The sequence below is a fragment of the Echeneis naucrates genome, chromosome 23 (assembly GCF_900963305.1).
Source record: "Echeneis naucrates chromosome 23, fEcheNa1.1, whole genome shotgun sequence".
NCBI lineage: Eukaryota > Metazoa > Chordata > Actinopteri > Carangiformes > Echeneidae > Echeneis > Echeneis naucrates.
In genome coordinates, this window is record NC_042533.1 from 11,609,517 (window position 1) to 11,627,470 (window position 17,954).

General features: G+C 39.0%; 1 protein-coding gene across 2 annotated transcripts in view; it reads right to left on the minus strand.

The window, feature by feature from the left end:
* Positions 1–17,954, minus strand: part of cog5 (component of oligomeric golgi complex 5) — a 41,787-nt gene that overhangs the window by 5,552 nt on the left and 18,281 nt on the right. For both annotated transcript variants that reach the window (XM_029494890.1, XM_029494889.1), the window contains exons 7-15: positions 14,687–14,817; positions 11,121–11,280; positions 10,206–10,318; positions 10,013–10,090; positions 6,978–7,059; positions 3,641–3,845; positions 2,082–2,243; positions 1,294–1,393; positions 940–1,050 (exon numbers count right to left, since the gene is read on the minus strand). In XM_029494890.1, coding sequence (XP_029350750.1) covers positions 940–1,050; positions 1,294–1,393; positions 2,082–2,243; positions 3,641–3,845; positions 6,978–7,059; positions 10,013–10,090; positions 10,206–10,318; positions 11,121–11,280; positions 14,687–14,817 — 1,142 coding nt within the window. The remainder of the gene's footprint in view (positions 1–939; positions 1,051–1,293; positions 1,394–2,081; positions 2,244–3,640; positions 3,846–6,977; positions 7,060–10,012; positions 10,091–10,205; positions 10,319–11,120; positions 11,281–14,686; positions 14,818–17,954) is intronic.

Consider the following 17,954-nt stretch of genomic DNA (forward strand, 5'->3'; position numbering starts at 1 on the left):
AAACACCACATGTGACTCAGTTTGTTGGTAGCAATGGTAAGATGGAAAGCTGAAAACAGTTTTTGCAGAATCAGTGACAACAATGTCCATAATTTATTTTCTCCTCATTTCAATTTTCTAATTGCTCAACACACATGTCACAGACTATGAAACTTCCAAAAAGATTAGACGAGGGACAATTGGACCATGTTGCGGTTCAGTTGTTGCTGACAGTAAACATGTACAATGGGCCACAAGTAAAGAACCCTGTGGAATAACATTGACAAGCCACTAGGGGGAGGGTTTTATAACAAGTATCACATGAATGATCTAATTTAAGAAAGCAGCTCATTAACTCTTTTGATAAATTATGCTACTACTACTGATCTCTAATATTTGTATTCTCAACTACCTTCACTATTGCACAGGCTGTCTTCGTCTCTTTTCCTCCCCTCCCTCTGTCCGTCCCCCCTACCTGGAATTAATCTCAGTGTGTTTTTACACAGTAAAATTTTACGGCCTCAAGTTAAATAATTAATGCTGCAGTAATCATTTTTATGCTGTTAATCAGCTGGGCTGCTGCACTCATCATACATCTTTAATGGAGGAGGTTGAGAGAACACACTGCTCCCAGAATACTTTCTCCTTTTATCCCTTTTTAATCTGCTGCTGCTTCCTTTCAAATGCAAGTGTCATTTCTTGCCATTACAAATGGTCACAGAAGTGGGTGCATAGTTCGCTAACCTACCAGTTACCATTCAATGGAAACAATGAGGAGAGAGTGACTAAAGCACAGTGCTGCTGCCTACTTTGAAAAAAAGTTCAAAATGTGCAAGGAAACATTCAGAAGTGAACTCCCCCCCCCCAGTGCAGTCAGTGTTCAGTTCTAATGTTGGCAATCCAAAAATAAAACAACAACATTATCACAGTCACAGTAAGACGTCTGTTGTTCATTCCCACCTTGGAGACAGCCTGCTGTAGACGATAGAGGGAGTTGATCACGGCCACGTTCCTCCTCTGGCCATCTGTTAATGGACCAATCACCTGACTGGCATCACCCTGAGTGCACAACTAGAGAGAGAAGAAAGTCTGCTTGATCGACTGACTGACTGGAAATAGATTACATAGAGGCAGTGTGGAATGTAAAGAAAGAGTACAACTACACTCTCTCTTCATCCAATCTTTTCTGTCACAACTTTAGTGAGCTGGTGAGCTAATTACAGAGTGGAACAAATGGTGCCCTCATGGATATTTAAATAGACCAGCTTTTTCAATTGCACCAACATGCACATACATACACAGTGCTATACACACCAGCTGTTCAGATTTAACACAGAAGAGCTGGACCGTCTTGGCAGCATTCTTGGCCACAGCCAGGGACAGATCTGGATCTACTGATGCTACATTCAGCTCACTGCAAACAAACAAGCAAATGAGACAGATTTTCTCTTTCAATTGCATCACCTGGCAAAAAAAATAAATAAATAAATAAAAAATCAAGCTCTGCAGTGTGTTCATAGTCAAACTGTAGCTTCAATCCATAACATTCTTTATCAATAATGATTCGTCTCATATGTCTTTTAAAAGAGGAAAGACTCTTTGTACAATGTAAAATTGTGGAATAGGCAATAAGCGAGATCGAAGTTGATTTTGCTAAATGGTCCTGACATTAATATGTATGATGTCTAATCACTAGAAATGCTTTAGGCCCATTTCATCATGTATTTTGTCTTGTGATCATTTTCTTAGTGGAACAGGATGGCAGGCTGTCTTGAGCTGCTAACTAAATGTCCAACAATACAAGAAAAATGTAGGAAGAACCTCAGTATGTTTCATACATGCCCCTCATCATGTAGCATCTGAAACCTAACTTCTCATTGTATTGTTGTACAAAACAATAACTTTGAAAACCTTTTTCTTTTTTTTTTTACTTTATGTCCAAATATTTCCACATCAACCATGACTGAGACTGCTGTTTGTCACCAGGTGGCTCTTTTAATGAGTAAAACTCATTAAAAGTACAGCTTTAAATGAGTTAACACACTGTTGGACAGAGAAAGAGTTTCTACTTAGGGATTTTAACTGGGATGTAGTGCACATGCCTGCTAATAGTCTTGATGATGCTGTCCAGCTCATCGCTGGAGGGCGGGTTGCGGCCGCCCATAGGAAAAACAAGGTTGATCGGATCAAAGAGGCGAGACAGGGACTTGGAGAGGTAGGCTGCCTCGTACGGCTGCAAGGAGTCTTTCAGGGCCTTCTCTGGGCTGCTCAAACATACACACACACACACACACACACAAAGACTGACACAAAATTGAAACAAAGGTAGAATGTACATACACAACTGATGTGATGTGAAGATATTTACAGACAAGAAATGCACGAGAAAGCAGTAATCAATCAGAACCAGGGATACCAGTAACCACACAAATAGGATAAGGAAACTTGTATCACTTCACTTTCAAAATGTTTCCCTTTCAAATCTATCATCGTAGTATGATATGCATAATCTATAATAACACAAAATATTTTCTCACTGGTGAAAATATCAGTACTGATATTTACTAACAGCCTGTAAAACAACAGAGATAAATACATCTAAATGCCCTTGTAATTCATCTCTTACTGACTCATGCTGACATGATACAAGAGCTGGTGTGTCCCCTGTCTGTGTGACAGAGGACAGGAAAAGAAATGCTTGAAGATGCATGTTAAAATGCTTTTAACGAAGTGTGTTTGTTTCATTGAGTCAGGACTGACAGCGGTTTACAGGGGCTGACTGTATGTTATTCAACATGTGTAATGTGATCAGAAGCCTGTCGACAAAGCACTGACTTGTGTCTTCGCTCTCCCTCTGTCTGCCAGTTACATCATTCCTTTGTTCTTCACAGTCTCACCCACAGCCGTTCACTGTCACTCATCTAAAGTCAGCTGGTTGTCTGTTAACACTGTGAACCAATCGAACACCAGCTCTTGTTGCTCTGATTGCAGAACTAATTGTTCTTTGTTCAATGTAATTCAGCACATCACTGCTTAGTACTCGGCTGTCATTTTAGTGGAGAACTGAATAGCCTGGACTGGATTCACCAGTTGTAATACAACATAGCTCATGTATTGTCATTAGTTCCATTTGTGTTAATGGTCACAGGAAGAGAGAGGCACAAAGACGACCAAACGGGGTGTAGAGTTGAAAGAAGAGTTTTTTTTGTCCTATGAAGAAAATTGGACAAACCATTTGTCTTTCAAATTACATCTTAGAACAGCACAGAGGAAGAAACACAAAAAGCAACAATTTCAGCTCAATCTAAATTGAACTCTCAAAACCTCTCTGATGTGACAGCTGCCAATCAATCTTTTAGTGCCCCATTAATTTTGAATCCTTGTCATTTGGGATTATGTACTCAAAACATCTAAATCCCTCACATAATTCTGCTAGTGTTGATGCATACCTCCTCTTATTACAGCCAGGACTTTAAATTTTGTATGAATTAATTTATTTCAACTTTTTTTTTTTTAGGGGGATACATGATGCATTGATTTGTAACAATTTTTTCTAGATAAAGCTCCAAAGTAAAAATTTCCATCTGGTTCACACCACACAGAAAAATCCCGTAGGTGTGATCACAGCCTGAAATGGTTGTGATTCTGTTCATTTGCTCACCTATAGTCTTGTTTGCCATGCATGAAGAGATCCTGGGTTTCTGTCTCTGTGGCTGTGATGTCCAGAGACACGTCCATCCCTCCACTTCCTGTAAGAGCTCCCTGCAGGCTGGCACTGTACTGCTGCAGCCGGCGCCACAGCTCATTGTAGAGTCGCAACAGTTTAGGATACTCACCTTCAAACGCCTGCTTGAGGAAGGACGAGGCTGGAGAGAAAAAGACAGAGGGGATGATTAGGCATTTTATTGCATGTGGCAGTTTTGATGACAGTGAGAAATGACCGCAAGAAAAAGTGGAAGATCTCTCATTAGAGCCACACACACAAGATGCACTATGTCCTCATTGTGTGCAGTACTATATAACAAATCGGACAATGTGTTGGAAGCCATTCCTGGCTGCTGGCAGAACCAACCACCTTGTATCACCAAATAAAACTATGTAGAAGCCTTTAAGAATAATTTAAATCTCTGATTAGCAGCTAATGAGTGCTCTGATATTCCCAATATCAGTGTTCTTTCTCTGAATTGGTACCTCTCCTCTGGGCCTTTGAAGTCAGTTGCTTCTATGGTCACTAAATGTTACGTTCATTTAAAAGCTAGTTTGAAAAAAGACAATATTTTCCAGTCCAGCATAGTAACATGGAGCAGGGAGATAAATCTCTGTAATAACTGGACAGAATGTACTCTTAGACAGTTTTGCTTTTTTTCTTTTACAAAAATTGTAATGTAAAAAAGTGAGAAAGAGACAAAGAATGAGGACTGGTCTCAATTTCAACATCATCAGTATCATGTGTTGTAGATTTTACATTTTCAAATTGATTAAATTGCTTTTTTTCCCCATCAGTCTACACTTAATGACCCATGATGGCAGAGTGAAACCACTGATAATTAACCAGCTTTAGCATCTTGTGATTGTTTGCCTCTAGCAACTAGCCAGGCTTTGTGAAATATGGTCCATTCCTTAGTTCTGCATTCAATAATGGCCAGAAATGTTTTTGCAGAACATTATGATGTCAGCGAAGTTGACTGTTGAGCCTTTGGATAAAATATGTCATCATTAAATTTCATCCCTTCAGATATTCAAATTCAAATTCTTTAAAATATCTTTAAAGTATCTTTAAAAGCTTACTGTGTTTTTACTGGGGGACAACCTGAGGCTATTTGTGAGGCACTGCAAGCTGTTATCAGGTGCATTCTCTTTGTTTGAAATAGGTGAACAAGCTGTAAAGTGAAAAGCATCATACGTACTTGCCCTGTAGACCTCTCGCACACAAGAAAGAAACTGCAGATTATTCAGGGAAGGTGTGAATTTGAAGCCAAACATGTTAGCAAACAGCGAAACATGCTTCTCTTGTTCTCACTTTGTTGTTCCCTGCAATCAGACAACTTGCTGCCTCCATATGATGTGTTAGTGTGTGTTTGTTTGTGTTTGTGAATGAGGGAGAGAGAGTTAATTAAGTCTTTCTTTCCCCTGAGTCCATCTCTTACAAAGATTCCTTTGTACACCCACTGTTCTTTTATGTATTTATTTTTACTGTGTTGAATGGGGGGGGGGGGTGATCATTCAATTTGTTGCCTTGTTACACAACTAAGTGTAGAGACTGCCTGGCTACTGAACAAGAGAGGGATGATCAGAGAGGTAAATCAACAATCAGTTCTAATTAGTTCCAATTCGTGAAGAGCACTTAGCTGTGAAATGATCAATATCTCTTTACTGATGCTACAATCTCTGACGTCAGTTTGGGATGCACTCTCTACATGCATGTGTTCATATTGGACCTCAGCAGCAGCGGAGAAGAAAAGATGCTGGAATGCACGGATGCATTTTACTGGTTCCCAAGACAAATGGAAGAAACACCATTATGTCTCAAAGTTGTAATCTAAAACCAATGTGTAATCTATCCCTTCAAGCCAATCCAGCAGCATCAGGCAGCAAGAGCAGATATTTTCCCTTCAAGTCATATGACTGTTCTCAACTGTGGATTGTTGTTCCCTCCCAGTGAGGGAGAGAGACATTTTGAATTTAACTGCACTCTACTCGTGACAACAGTAACAATAACAATAATAATGATAAAAGTACAAATATAACAAGGGACAAAAGAATCACACTCCTTAGATGAGCGTTGGTGGATCTGCCTATTTCTGTCATGCTCAGAGCACATATGGCCTCCAAGGGATTGGATGTCCTAACGACAACGCCCTGAAATTCGGAAATCATCCTCCTGTTATTCACCAACTCCAGACAGGATAGAGAGAGTGCTGCTGATCAGTTTGCTCACTCTCGTTTTCTCCTGCATATGAATGCGCCAGCAGAAAATGACAAAAAAAGATGGTTGATGCCACCACAGAGTCATTGAAGGACTCTGCAGTGGTGGTACCCCTCCAGTTCAGCTTCGAGTTGAGATAAGCTGATGCAGTGATGAGGCCCATATACTCACTCTTATTACCCCTGTTGATAGCCAACAATTGTCTGAACATTTTAGACATGACAGTTGCCAAGTGTGACGTGTAGAGTGTGAACAAAAGTGGAGCCAGAGACAAGGTTATATTGCTCAATATAGTGCTAAATAAACAGTTCAGTGATTCCATGTGTTGTGGTGGCATGGTGAGGCAGTTGCTAGCTCAGGATGCGTTAATTGCTCAGCTTGTCCCTGAACAGTTTAAAAAAAAAATAAAATAAAATAAAAAAATCAAGCAATACAAGTCTTACAATATTCCCCAGATTTTTTTATGTTGAACTTCGATCTCTGCATCATGAATAGGTCCATAGATTTTTTCAAAGGGGTCTGAGCTGGGCCAAGATGAACCTTTTCAGTCAGTACATTAGCTGTCATTCAGTTTCTTTGGGTGTACTTTGGCCCTGGCACCATGCAGGAAGTCTTCCACAGGACCTAGGTCTGATGTTTTGCTTCTTATTTTTATATATATATATATATATATATATATATATATATATATTATATACTTTTTGTAAAAGTTTAAATTATTTATGTCTTCTGATGCAGTTGCAAACAGTGAGTTAAGATTGCAACACAGCCCATCTCAGTGTCAATATGAGACTGCTGATGCTCTGTTTGCTCTGTGGACCACAGGCTATTTATTACAAACAGCCCCAGTGATTGCCTGCTGTTAACTGAGGTTTTGCTACAGCCTGATGATTATAACTCACTAAATGAAGCCTGCTAGTAGTTTGCACTGTTGGCGGTACAGCAACCATTTACTGTCTGAAGGAAACCTTTAAGACCCCCATACTGTCAGTAATCAATTTCTGCTTTGAAGTGGAAGCTTTGATATTTAAACTGTCAGCATGGTAAGGGGAAATAAAAGAACTGCTCTTACCGTCAGTTGCTCTGTGAAACTCCTGACTGAGTGTGTCGGTTACATCGGTCCAGAAGGTATAGAGGATCTCGGGCTGACCATCCTGTCAGGTAGAAAGAAGAGAAATTCACTTAATATCTAAGGTCCTTGTAGTTTTTCAGAGTTGCATGAGTTGACAGAGTTTCCTCCATCTCACCCCAATCACTGTCTTCCTGATCAGCCATTGTCTGATTGTCTGTTGGAGTCTCTAAAATTACTTTACCTTTAATGTGCTAATATTTAAACTAATATAGCAGCGAACAACACAAGTGAGCCATAATTACTCTTCTAAATGTATTTAATCAAGGGGTTTAAAACCTGACGAAAACAAATGACGTTGTCAAGGCTGCAAGGCAACAGTAGGGGCCGACGGCACGAGTCCTCCTGAGACCAAACTGTCTATTTTCAGTTTGGCCTCTGGAGTATATGGAGAGGATGGAGCCTCTGAACTGAGACCCACAGCTTTTATGTATTGTCTTAATGAGGCTCCTTTTACCTCAACACCCACTTCTCTTTCATATGTCTGTCTTTTACACCAGTTTACTGACCCACTGCTTATAGATACCAGCTACTCAAGAATCCTGATGTTCATGCACTTGCATATTCTACATTTACACCTGGCACTCTTAGGATTTACAACTCAATTTCAAAATATTAATGCAATACAGTAATAAACACAATAAAGTACTCGGGGTAATGCTATAATTAGTGCTTTTAGTAAAACAAGATAATAATTCTAAAGTCAGACAAATAAACCCAAGAATTAATTAGATCATTATTATTATTGTAACAATATTAAGTAATCGAAGTGATTACTACAGATCATGGACCAATATACTCCTAAGGTAGCCAGCAGAGATAACCATGATGTACTCATGCAAAACTGCTTTGTGTAATGTAAGAGATAAAATAAAAGGCACTGCAGGCACTGGCAACAACACACAATCACAGTTCAACACACTGAGCCTGACTAAGGAGAGTGCTTTAATTATTTAATGGGGTTGGACATGTGTGTCTGTGTATTCTCCTCTAATCCTCTATTAGAGAAGCCTGTTTCCAGGTCTGCTGCCCAGCTGTCTGACCTCTCCTCCACATTATCTCTTCCTTTTACCTTTTGTACCTTCACTTTGACCCCTCTTTTTTTTATTAAATAATCATTACTCTCTTATCACTCTTATCAAATAAAGGAAATCAAAAAGCTACAGCGTGCTGTGACGTTTTCAATGACAGGATTCTTTCATCTTTCACCTGGTCTAAGAATTAAACAGATCAATGCAAGGATAAATATACTGTAATTTATGATTTAGGATTGCAGCGAATAATTTGTGTATGATTCTATTTGTTTTTCTCCTTAGCATTTCTATTAATGAAGGTATTGACAAGTCTGGCTATTGCTACATTTACTACTACAGGCCAGTCTTGTGGAGAGCTTAACTGGATGTTTTCAAGTCAAGAGGTTATAAAACATCTTCTGAGGAGCTACTTCTTCAGCACAGCTTGGACCCTAAAGGGATGGGGTATCAGAAAGTGATAATACCGGCTTAGCATACTACCCAGGCCTGCTCACTTAAAAAGTAGTAGTAGTCGATAACATTCATGGCAGAGTCATTAAAGCATTATCATGACCATCATCAGTGTCCCACACCTACCAGCATCCTTTAGACTTGTAGGGGCTTCACAGATAAGAGATGGAGTCTAGAGCTGTATCACACCATAGTCTAGAGCAATAGAACACAGTGAGCCAGAGCTTGGCAGCAGGAACTGGAGTCATACAACCAGATCACATGCAGCGTTAATAGCCTTGCAGCAGTGCTCTGCATCTGCAGTAGCATGGGAGATATTTCTCCTGCTGAGAGCTGAATGAATGATGTTGTAATTATTAAAAATGAAGACCTTAAGTATGAATGATCTGTTAATCTTTCCCTGTAGAAAGAGGTGTGGAGAGTTAATTGCTATGATATGAAGAAAGCATGATGGAGGGAAAGAAGTGAACTTGGGGGGGGGCTGAGCACATTAACCCATGTTGATCTGCATATAAAAAAAAAACAAAAAACGTATGTGTATAAGGTGTAACAGTTATTCCATTACATTTAAGATATACACTATATATTATCCTTAACCTGATTCATCACAGTCTACATTTGAGTTGAATGAATGCTTCACCTCATGCCTGCAAAGTATTTTCCTGTTCTAGCTGCTAACAGCACAGTTATGTGTCACATGTAGACACATGAATCTCTAATCTTTGAGTGACAGTGCAGCTGCACTGCTCAGGAGCCTTGCATTTAGACATGTCATTAAGACTCAAACTCACACCTCCATCTCTGGGTAATTGGTGAGAGCTTTGTCTCCATAGTAACAGTCTCCCGCTATGACTTGTACAATTGGTTTCTGGAGGTAAGAGAGCGAGACATCAATGATGGTCATGACGATGTTTTAATGACTGCCATGAATGTTATTGCTATAACTACTACTTTTTTAAGTGAGCAGGCCCAGGTAGCATGCTAAGTGAGGACTATCACTTTCTGATGCCACATCCCCTTTGGGTCTACGTTGTGCTGAAGAAGTAGCTCTTCAGAGGATGTTTCATAACCTCTTGACTTGAAAACAGAACATTCAGTTAGCTCACTGCAAGATTAGCATGTAAAAGCAAATGTAGCAACAGCCAAACTTGTCAATATGTTCTTTCACAGATATGGAGAATCTTTTTCAAACGAAAAACATGTATAATCATTCACAAATTATTCACCAACATCATTACTCAAGAGCTAGTACAAGAATGTAGTGGATCACCACATCGTCTTATTTTGCTGTGAATGGCATTTATGGGCTTAAAACTTTGGCCCCTAGTACGCCTCAGCATGCAGTATGTGAGAGTAGTACTCTCTAAAAATGTAGTAGTAGAATGTGTGGATATAGTATTGCATGAATGCAGAAACTTTTTTATAACCATGATACTAAACCAGGGCCAGGGCCTTGTTTCGCAGATGTAATTAATATTATTATACACAATTTACCTTGCTGATTTCATCAATGAAACACACATGAGTAACGGGGTCTCTCTTCTTCATCAGGACCTTCTGTAGATGCTGAACCTGTGAACACAGCAAAGCAAAACTTCATACCTAATTCACTGCCTCGGTTTTTGTTTTAAACATGTGATATAACAACGGCTGTTCAGTGTGATGGCGGTCTCAGGGAGATGAGGACCTGTCTGCATGCAGCACATATCTGGTCCATTAGTTTCTCCAGGTTCGTCCACAGAGCGGCACGGAAAGCAGCCGTGTTCCCTGGTGTTGGTAGCACTGCTCTGCCAGGAGCACCTGGAGGGAGACATTCACAATGTTGTTTGTTTCCCATTTTGCAGAAACCATCATCCTATTATTTTACTTTATTTCACATTGCCAGCACATACTGACGAGCATCTCAAATTATTTGCAAAAATATGATGAGCTTTTCAAACACTTGATTAAAATATTAGCCTGAAGACCCAAATCAGTGTTATGAGAATCCACCTGTCAATACTTAGACTTCAATCCTCAGAGCACACCGATTCCTATTATACAAATGAATTAAAAAGTTTTAAAGTCACTATAAATGTACTTCTTTTTTTTTTTTTTTTTTTTTTTTTTTTTAAAGGTCAGAATTTTCCTGACACAGCTGGTCATTACATGTTTTTTAAGTAAATATCACACAAAAAACTAACTGAAAAAAATAAAAAGTATTTGTTGGGCACCCTTCACACTAAGCCTTTTATTAAGGGTTGTAATTCTAAGAAATGCCACCGGAAGAAATTGTCTAATCAGGACTGGTTATTTGAAAATATTCTGTGCATTCATTAGAACAATGAAGCGGCTGCCATGAAAATAACACATGCCCTCCAGCCAGAGCTGACTATTCTCTGTGGCCATGGTACAATAAATCTATTTTGGATCAAGCCCACTGGTGAACTAGGTCAAGTTATGAAATCCAACTGTCTTTCATCTTTTAGAAATAGGTCGATGTGTGTGTGTGTGTGTGTGTGTGTGCATGTGTGTGTGTGCATGTGTGTGTGTGCGATTACACTTATGATACACACACTTTGTTATTATGGGAACGCATGACCAAATCCTTCTTGAACCTCACCTCTGGGGTTGGCCGGCTGTGTGAGTCCCTTGATGTCGAGAGCACTTGTGATGTTGTCTTGTATAGTGGTGCGGTAACCCCCCACCACACTGCTGATGGTCTCTTTCAAACTACCCAGGTTGTAGAAAACCTGCAGGGCTGTGCCAACCTGGGTCGGATTCTGGCCAACAAATGGAGGGAGGAAGTGAATTGAAGTTGGCAGTCATCCGTGGTAGAGTGAAATCAACCTAACGTGCCTGGTAGTTTTACAAACAAAACAAGTACCGAGGGGACAGCAACAGATAAAAATACACCTCACATTGATTTAATGAGAGAGTACTGTGAATATGAAGCGGGGCAAAGTCAAGACAAAAAAAGCAGAATCTTAAAGAGGAGAGGACAAAAGGCAAGTGATTTCTAATAAACATGTAAACATTTTGAATTGTTGGTCAAATAGAACTAAATAAGTGAAGTCAATTTGCTCTCTGGGATGCTGTGTTGGCTATTTAAAATACTTTCTGATATTTCATCAGCTAAACAATTGACAATTAAAACAATTATGAATAGATGACAGATTAATAGATAACAAATGACAGTTAGCTGCAGCTCTGTTGCTTCTCCACACTCTTTCTCTTCTTTCTCTCACATCTAATAGGACTTAGACTAATCTTTTGGACATTGGTGTATCTCACATCATTAGGTGACACCTATGGAACCTAACCCCCTCTGTGTTTGTTATTTACCGATGGATTAAGATGTCAAATTTCATGAGTGTCTGAAAAAAAACATAGTTAGACATCCTCAGATAAATGATTCACTTTCTTTGGTCAAAATGATATCAATCACGAGAGAAGATAAGATCAGAAAAACATAGCACTTGAATTATCTGGATTATGTTATTATTACACACTTTTGTTTATTCTTTAAAGCCTGGTTAAGTGAGTTTTCTTGACTCACTGTGGTCTGGATTTTCATGTATGGCCCAATTGCTGAATCAATTAGTGAATATAAAAAAATTACAAGTCTTTATAAGTTTTAATTTTTTAGCATATAGTTCAATACTGTGGAAAAGAGTTTCATTAGGCTTTTTAGTTACTTAGATGAGCAGTGTGCTGGTAATTGTTGAGTGAGTTGTTAATTTACAGGGATTTTGGAGAACCATTAGGAGAGATCATTATCTGAACACTCCCCTGGATTCATGAGTGATGTAGATTTAAGACACTGGGTTCAATTGAATTTAGATTTCTGGAGAAAAAAAAGGAGAGAAGAGTTCTTCTACGTGGGTCAGTTGCGCTCCCACTCAACAGATGGGCTACAGGGTCTCTGCTGGCATAGTCAGAGTGCTGAGGTGAAGCTAGCTCCCACACAGCCCAGGCAGCATGTCCAACTGCTTACATAACATTCACAATAAACAGCTCCCTGGGCTGATATAAGAAGCTGTCACTGTGTGTACATGTGTGTGTCTTTGTGTCTCTAGAGCCCCATATGTCCACACACAGAATGCAGTGATAAAAGTTGTTAGTCAAGGCACTCCAGCAGTAGTCTGGATAAAGCATCTACTGAGGGTGGAGTATACTGGGGACAGTGTGTGAGTCACAGGATCCTGCCCAGTCGCTCAGCTTCAGACACTTATTTGTCCTCTCTTTCCTTTAAATTCACAACAAAAAATGTTTTTGAATGCATTTCCTGCATGTCTCATGTTAAATGCCCTCCATGTCAAAGGGCCCTTCCCTTTCTTGACCTTTAAATGCTCACTTCTTTTGCCACAGCCTGGACCTCCACCAGCTGATGGCCATTTGACTCATTATTATCTAGGTTTTGAATGGATGCAGTACATCTCCCTCTGGCATGCCTTGATAAAGGCCTTTGTTCCACATTAAACTAGCCTGTTTAAGCTCTTAGAGCTTTTTATCATAAGAAGATGTTGATATTTGCTATGTAAATGTTGTGAAAAAACAGGGATTTATAGATAGTTCAAAATACACTTCAATTTTGTGGGCCCTAAAGAAGATTATGCTTCAAGAGTTTTAACATTAAGGGAAATCAAATCAAGACACTGCAGAAACATCTGAAGATGACAAGTTGAAAATCTTTTCTCTCTATTTTTTTAAATCAATAACCTGGTGAGACAGGAACTGAAAAAAAAAAAAACACTGCTCAACTACATGATAAGAGGTCAAATTAGAAAATGTGAGAGGTCCTGTGATGTTAAGAACTATAAGGTTGGGATATGTGCCCTTGGTCACAGACAGACAGATGACGCACTTCAGCATCAGACGGATAACCGCCGCACAGGCTCAGAGAGGAACAAAGCAGAATATGCACAAAAACAACGCTCCTCTGGATACTGGCAACATATCATCATGGACACAGAACAGACTGTCACACATGCATGCAGCAGAACAGTTCCTTTAATGGGTCACTGTCCCCCTGAGAACAAGGCTTTCTGGGGCAGATGAAGGTTAGCAGAGCTCACGTGTTCCTCCTCTCTCAAATTTATTTTACAGAATGACACATATATGGTGCTAACTCTAACTGTTTTACTGTCAGTAGAGCTAGAGCTTTACACATTTTTCTAAAAATCTAATTTTTTCCTTTAAACAATGCATTTATCTTAACACATTTATTCCTTAAATTTTTTCTACTCAAGTGTGTAAATGCACTGAAACAGTTGGGATGCTTTAATTTTGTGACTTGTTTATTCCATTAAAGTTAACACGCATGGAGGAGAAATAGCAGCTAAGTGGATGGACAGAGTTTCCTGTGGGATTTGCTTGGCATGTGCATTAACACGAAGGTGTTCTTTCTCATCATTATTCAGTTGTCCTCAAAGTGAGCCAACAGCATTGAAGAGGTGTTTGTCCGCTTTGACTAGATATTTGTTGCTGGGTTTTTTTGTTGTTGTTGCAGTGTTGTGATATACAAAAAAACTAAATAGTGATGTGTTTGCAAAGTAATTAAAAGTCTACTGCATGAAAAGATATCAAGTGGCCTATGATAGAGAGTCTGAAATGCCTGGGTATGGTGTATGAGTCTACACCTGATCAATAAGTAGGAGTCCCTGCAGAATCCAGAATATGAACCCATGCCACTTCCCCAGTTACAAAGATAGTTCTGCTGAAAGACATGACTAGACAGGAAGTCTCTCTTTCAGTGAATAAGACCTTGTCTGGTATTTGTGGTGGTTGCTCTCCTCTTTGCTATCTATTTTTAATTTGAACTTATTTAGTCATAAATATTTAAATTCTATAGAGCATAGCACAAATTCTCAAATAAAAGCCAGACTTGATTAATGTCAAGTCTGTGAGAACAATGAGTGTCAAATATGGGCAAATAACAAACAAGCAATAATAAAAACACAGTATATTAGAAAATCTGTAGAAAGTGACCAGATGATAGTCAGTGATGAGTTTGCATGAACAGCAAAATCCAGAGGAGCCCTTTCAGCATTCAGTGAGGTGAATACATTTATTTCAGCCAACTTTGTTCATCACAGACATCCGCGTGAAGCTGCACAACAGGCCCTGAACATTCACGAGAAAATATATACAAATGTCTGTGTTTGTGTTCTCCCTGTGTGTGTGTACCTGGATCTCCATGCCCTGCTCCAGCAGTCTCTTGGCTTGGTTCTCTACCTCCAGTCTGGCTCTGCTGATCAGCAACAAGTCGTTCTCAATCACCTCAATGCCACTCAGATCCACACCCTGCGACAGGTAGTCTGGAGAGAAAGCAAGCACACAATTGCGTGAATTTTCCAAATTTTCAGTCATGTTCACTCAAGACTCAAGCATCCAAAACTGCAATTCTCAATTTTTTCCCTTTGAGACACTTTCTGTATATCCAAGGGAACTGACGAACAGGACTACGAGTCTTGATCTATTTCATTTCCTCTTTATAATACTTATGAAGTGTTACAGTGCTGTTGCTTCAGCTCATACATTAATTGCTGAGGTTGTATAGAATTGCATTTTATTTCAAGATGAGTCTTAAAGCAAATAAAAGATGTGGAATGGGGAACAATGCCTCTGAATTTAAAAAAAAAATTAATAAGAAATGTTTGACTTGTGAAATTAAATTATTCACGCTTCAAATATGTGTCTAATCAATGAAAAAGGTCTGCTAGTCAGTTTCACACAGCTCAGTCAGTATGAAATTTATTAAAAAGCTCTCCTTTGTCATTTATTTATCATATTCCTGCCATTAAATTTGCATCCTGTGGATAGACAGGATGAAAGTGGGACTCATCAGCTCGACAGATTTGTCAGCAGTACTTGCTTCAGAGAAACACATAGCACTTCTGACTGTGTGTTAAACGTTCCCACTTTTGCCCTTCCGGCATTGTTTGTCCACCCACCTGCTTTGGAAAGCCAGATCATGTGTTACAGGAAGAAATATCGACTAGCCTGTCAACTGAAACCTGTTCTGGGCTTACATGAAATTGATATTTATGCAACCTTGTCAAAATGTTGGATTTTTATTTTTTTTTTTTTATAAAAAGGGCCTGAGTACCTTGAGCAGCAGTTAAAATGTAGTCAAACTGTTCCCAACACTTGTCTTTTTAATTTTTTAATAAAAACTATTTACAAATGTGAAACAGTAGGAACGTTGTACTAATTTGTGTCTGGGAAGTTTATTCATCCAGAAAATAGTTTACTCTCTTTTTTATTTTTATTATTTATTTATTTATTTTTAAGAAAAACTAAGGTCAAGTGGAAAGGTTTTCATCTGACCTACTAAATCAATCACTAGTGATGTATCTGTTCAGAAATCTTTTTCACAAGCACATAGGGGCTGCGTTTGTGTTTGCCAGGTTTTGGAAAACAAGGGTGTCACAAAAATTGAAGGTATATGCAGATGTTATTTCTGTCAGTTTCACCAAGTATAAACCATTTTTAGATGCTTTTTTCATATAACCATAAATACAGCTCTGCCAACTGAAAAATCTTTTCAGAAATGATTAGGGTCAAAGAGCTTTACAATTGCTTATACAATAAATTTTCACTGCACATAGAGCAGAGTTCAAAATGTCCACTGTAATATTATACATGACAACTTCCAGCTTTGCATAATCTAAAGAAGATAAACAGAAGCATGTCAGGATGTTTGAGATGGTCACTTCATTTTTAATGTTGCAATAACAGCAGGAAAAGCAGTGTTATCCATCCACATCAGGGAAAAAGCAAGTGACTATACCTAATCCAAAAGGCCACACTCAGGAAGATTGCACAAATAGTGTTATTCAGTAATGAAGGTTTTCAAAAAACCTTCATTAAAGGTTTTTTGGTTTTTTGGTATTGTGCTCATTTTCAAGTCCAGATTAAAATTTTAGAGGTCTTTACAAAATGTTTAAGGGCATTAATTTCCATAAAACTCCTTTCTTTGCAGCACTGGTTTTCACCCTCTGTCTGAAGCAAAAACACCCAAAAACACCTACCAGCTCCAAGCTTGTTAGTGTTGCTCGAAGTACACAAACACATTCTGAAGCAATGATGGTCTCTCAAATGAGAAAAAAGTTGCATCAAGTTATTTCGTGGTTGATTTTACATTCCTAAATTAAATAGTGTCGGGACTGTGTGTGCTTCCTTCAATTTTAAAACATGAAATCCTAAATTATCGTCGTCTTCTTTCAATCACATTCTAATTTTCTTATGATTACAGCGCTGTATTTAAATTTTAAAAGATTTTGTATTTTTCTGACAGCCATATCTTTGATAGATGGAAGCGAAAAGAGCTAGGGACATCAGACACTGTTGATGAGAGTGGAGGCGTAGAGGTGTGTGTGTGTGGTGTGGAGACTGATATCAAACCATTTTGGATGTGCTATTTGTCTAGACATTGTTTGCTCTTCTTCCCAGAGATACAGATATACAGAGGGAGAAAGAGACAGACAAAGGGGGGGGAGAGAGAGAGTGAGGGTAATACCAGGCAGGTGGTGGGCTAAAGCACAGAGGATTGGGGAATTGGACAGGAGCCACATTCAATTCAAAAGCAATCCGCTCCAAGCCTGTACCCAAGTAGAAAGTCTGCCAGACATCACGGTGAACAGCTGAGCTCCGAATCCCTTTGCTTGTTTAGATATGTGTGTTCAGAAGATAGAGGGGACAAGAAAAAGGTTGGTTTTTCTGACGTGTTTCATAATTTGCACAGAGGAACTTCTTGATACGCCATACCTAGATCCCCACCCCCCCCAATGGATATTGCGTTGGTTCCCAGGGGATAAACGGTGCTATTGCCCAGATGTGCCTTGTTTTCTGTGATGGGGAAATTCCTTCAGCTCAGTCTTCATACAGTGAGGACAGGGATGTTACCAATAATCAAAGTTACCAGGACACAATGGTATATCTTACAAACCTGGAAGTTATTAAAAATTCCCCCACCACAGCATCACCTTGGCGATGGAGGTAATCAGCACAGTGGATTATGGATGGCAACAGACAACACGGAGGGATCAGCATCTCACTATTAGAACATATTTAATAGTCAGAAAATAATTAGCACCCATTGCAAATGAGGAACGCTAAGGTGAAGGTTAGAGGTAGACCCGAGAGTGATTTCATGAAGGAGGCTAAAAATATTCATTAAGCTTTCAAAATCAGGAAGTAAACAAAGCTATAAATTCAATAGGCAACATTTGGAGAAAATACAGAAGAGACACAATGTGCATTTCATAGCCACACATCCATTAGCTTTGGCTATGTACATCTGTTTTTCCTCCCATTCTGAAAGAAATTATTACGGTAATCTCAGACTTCAGGTAAATAGTCTGGTGTTTATATCTGTTGAAGCATTTTAATATATAATGTGAATACGTCCTACATTCATCTTCATCAACCGTCAATGGCTCAATGGCATATG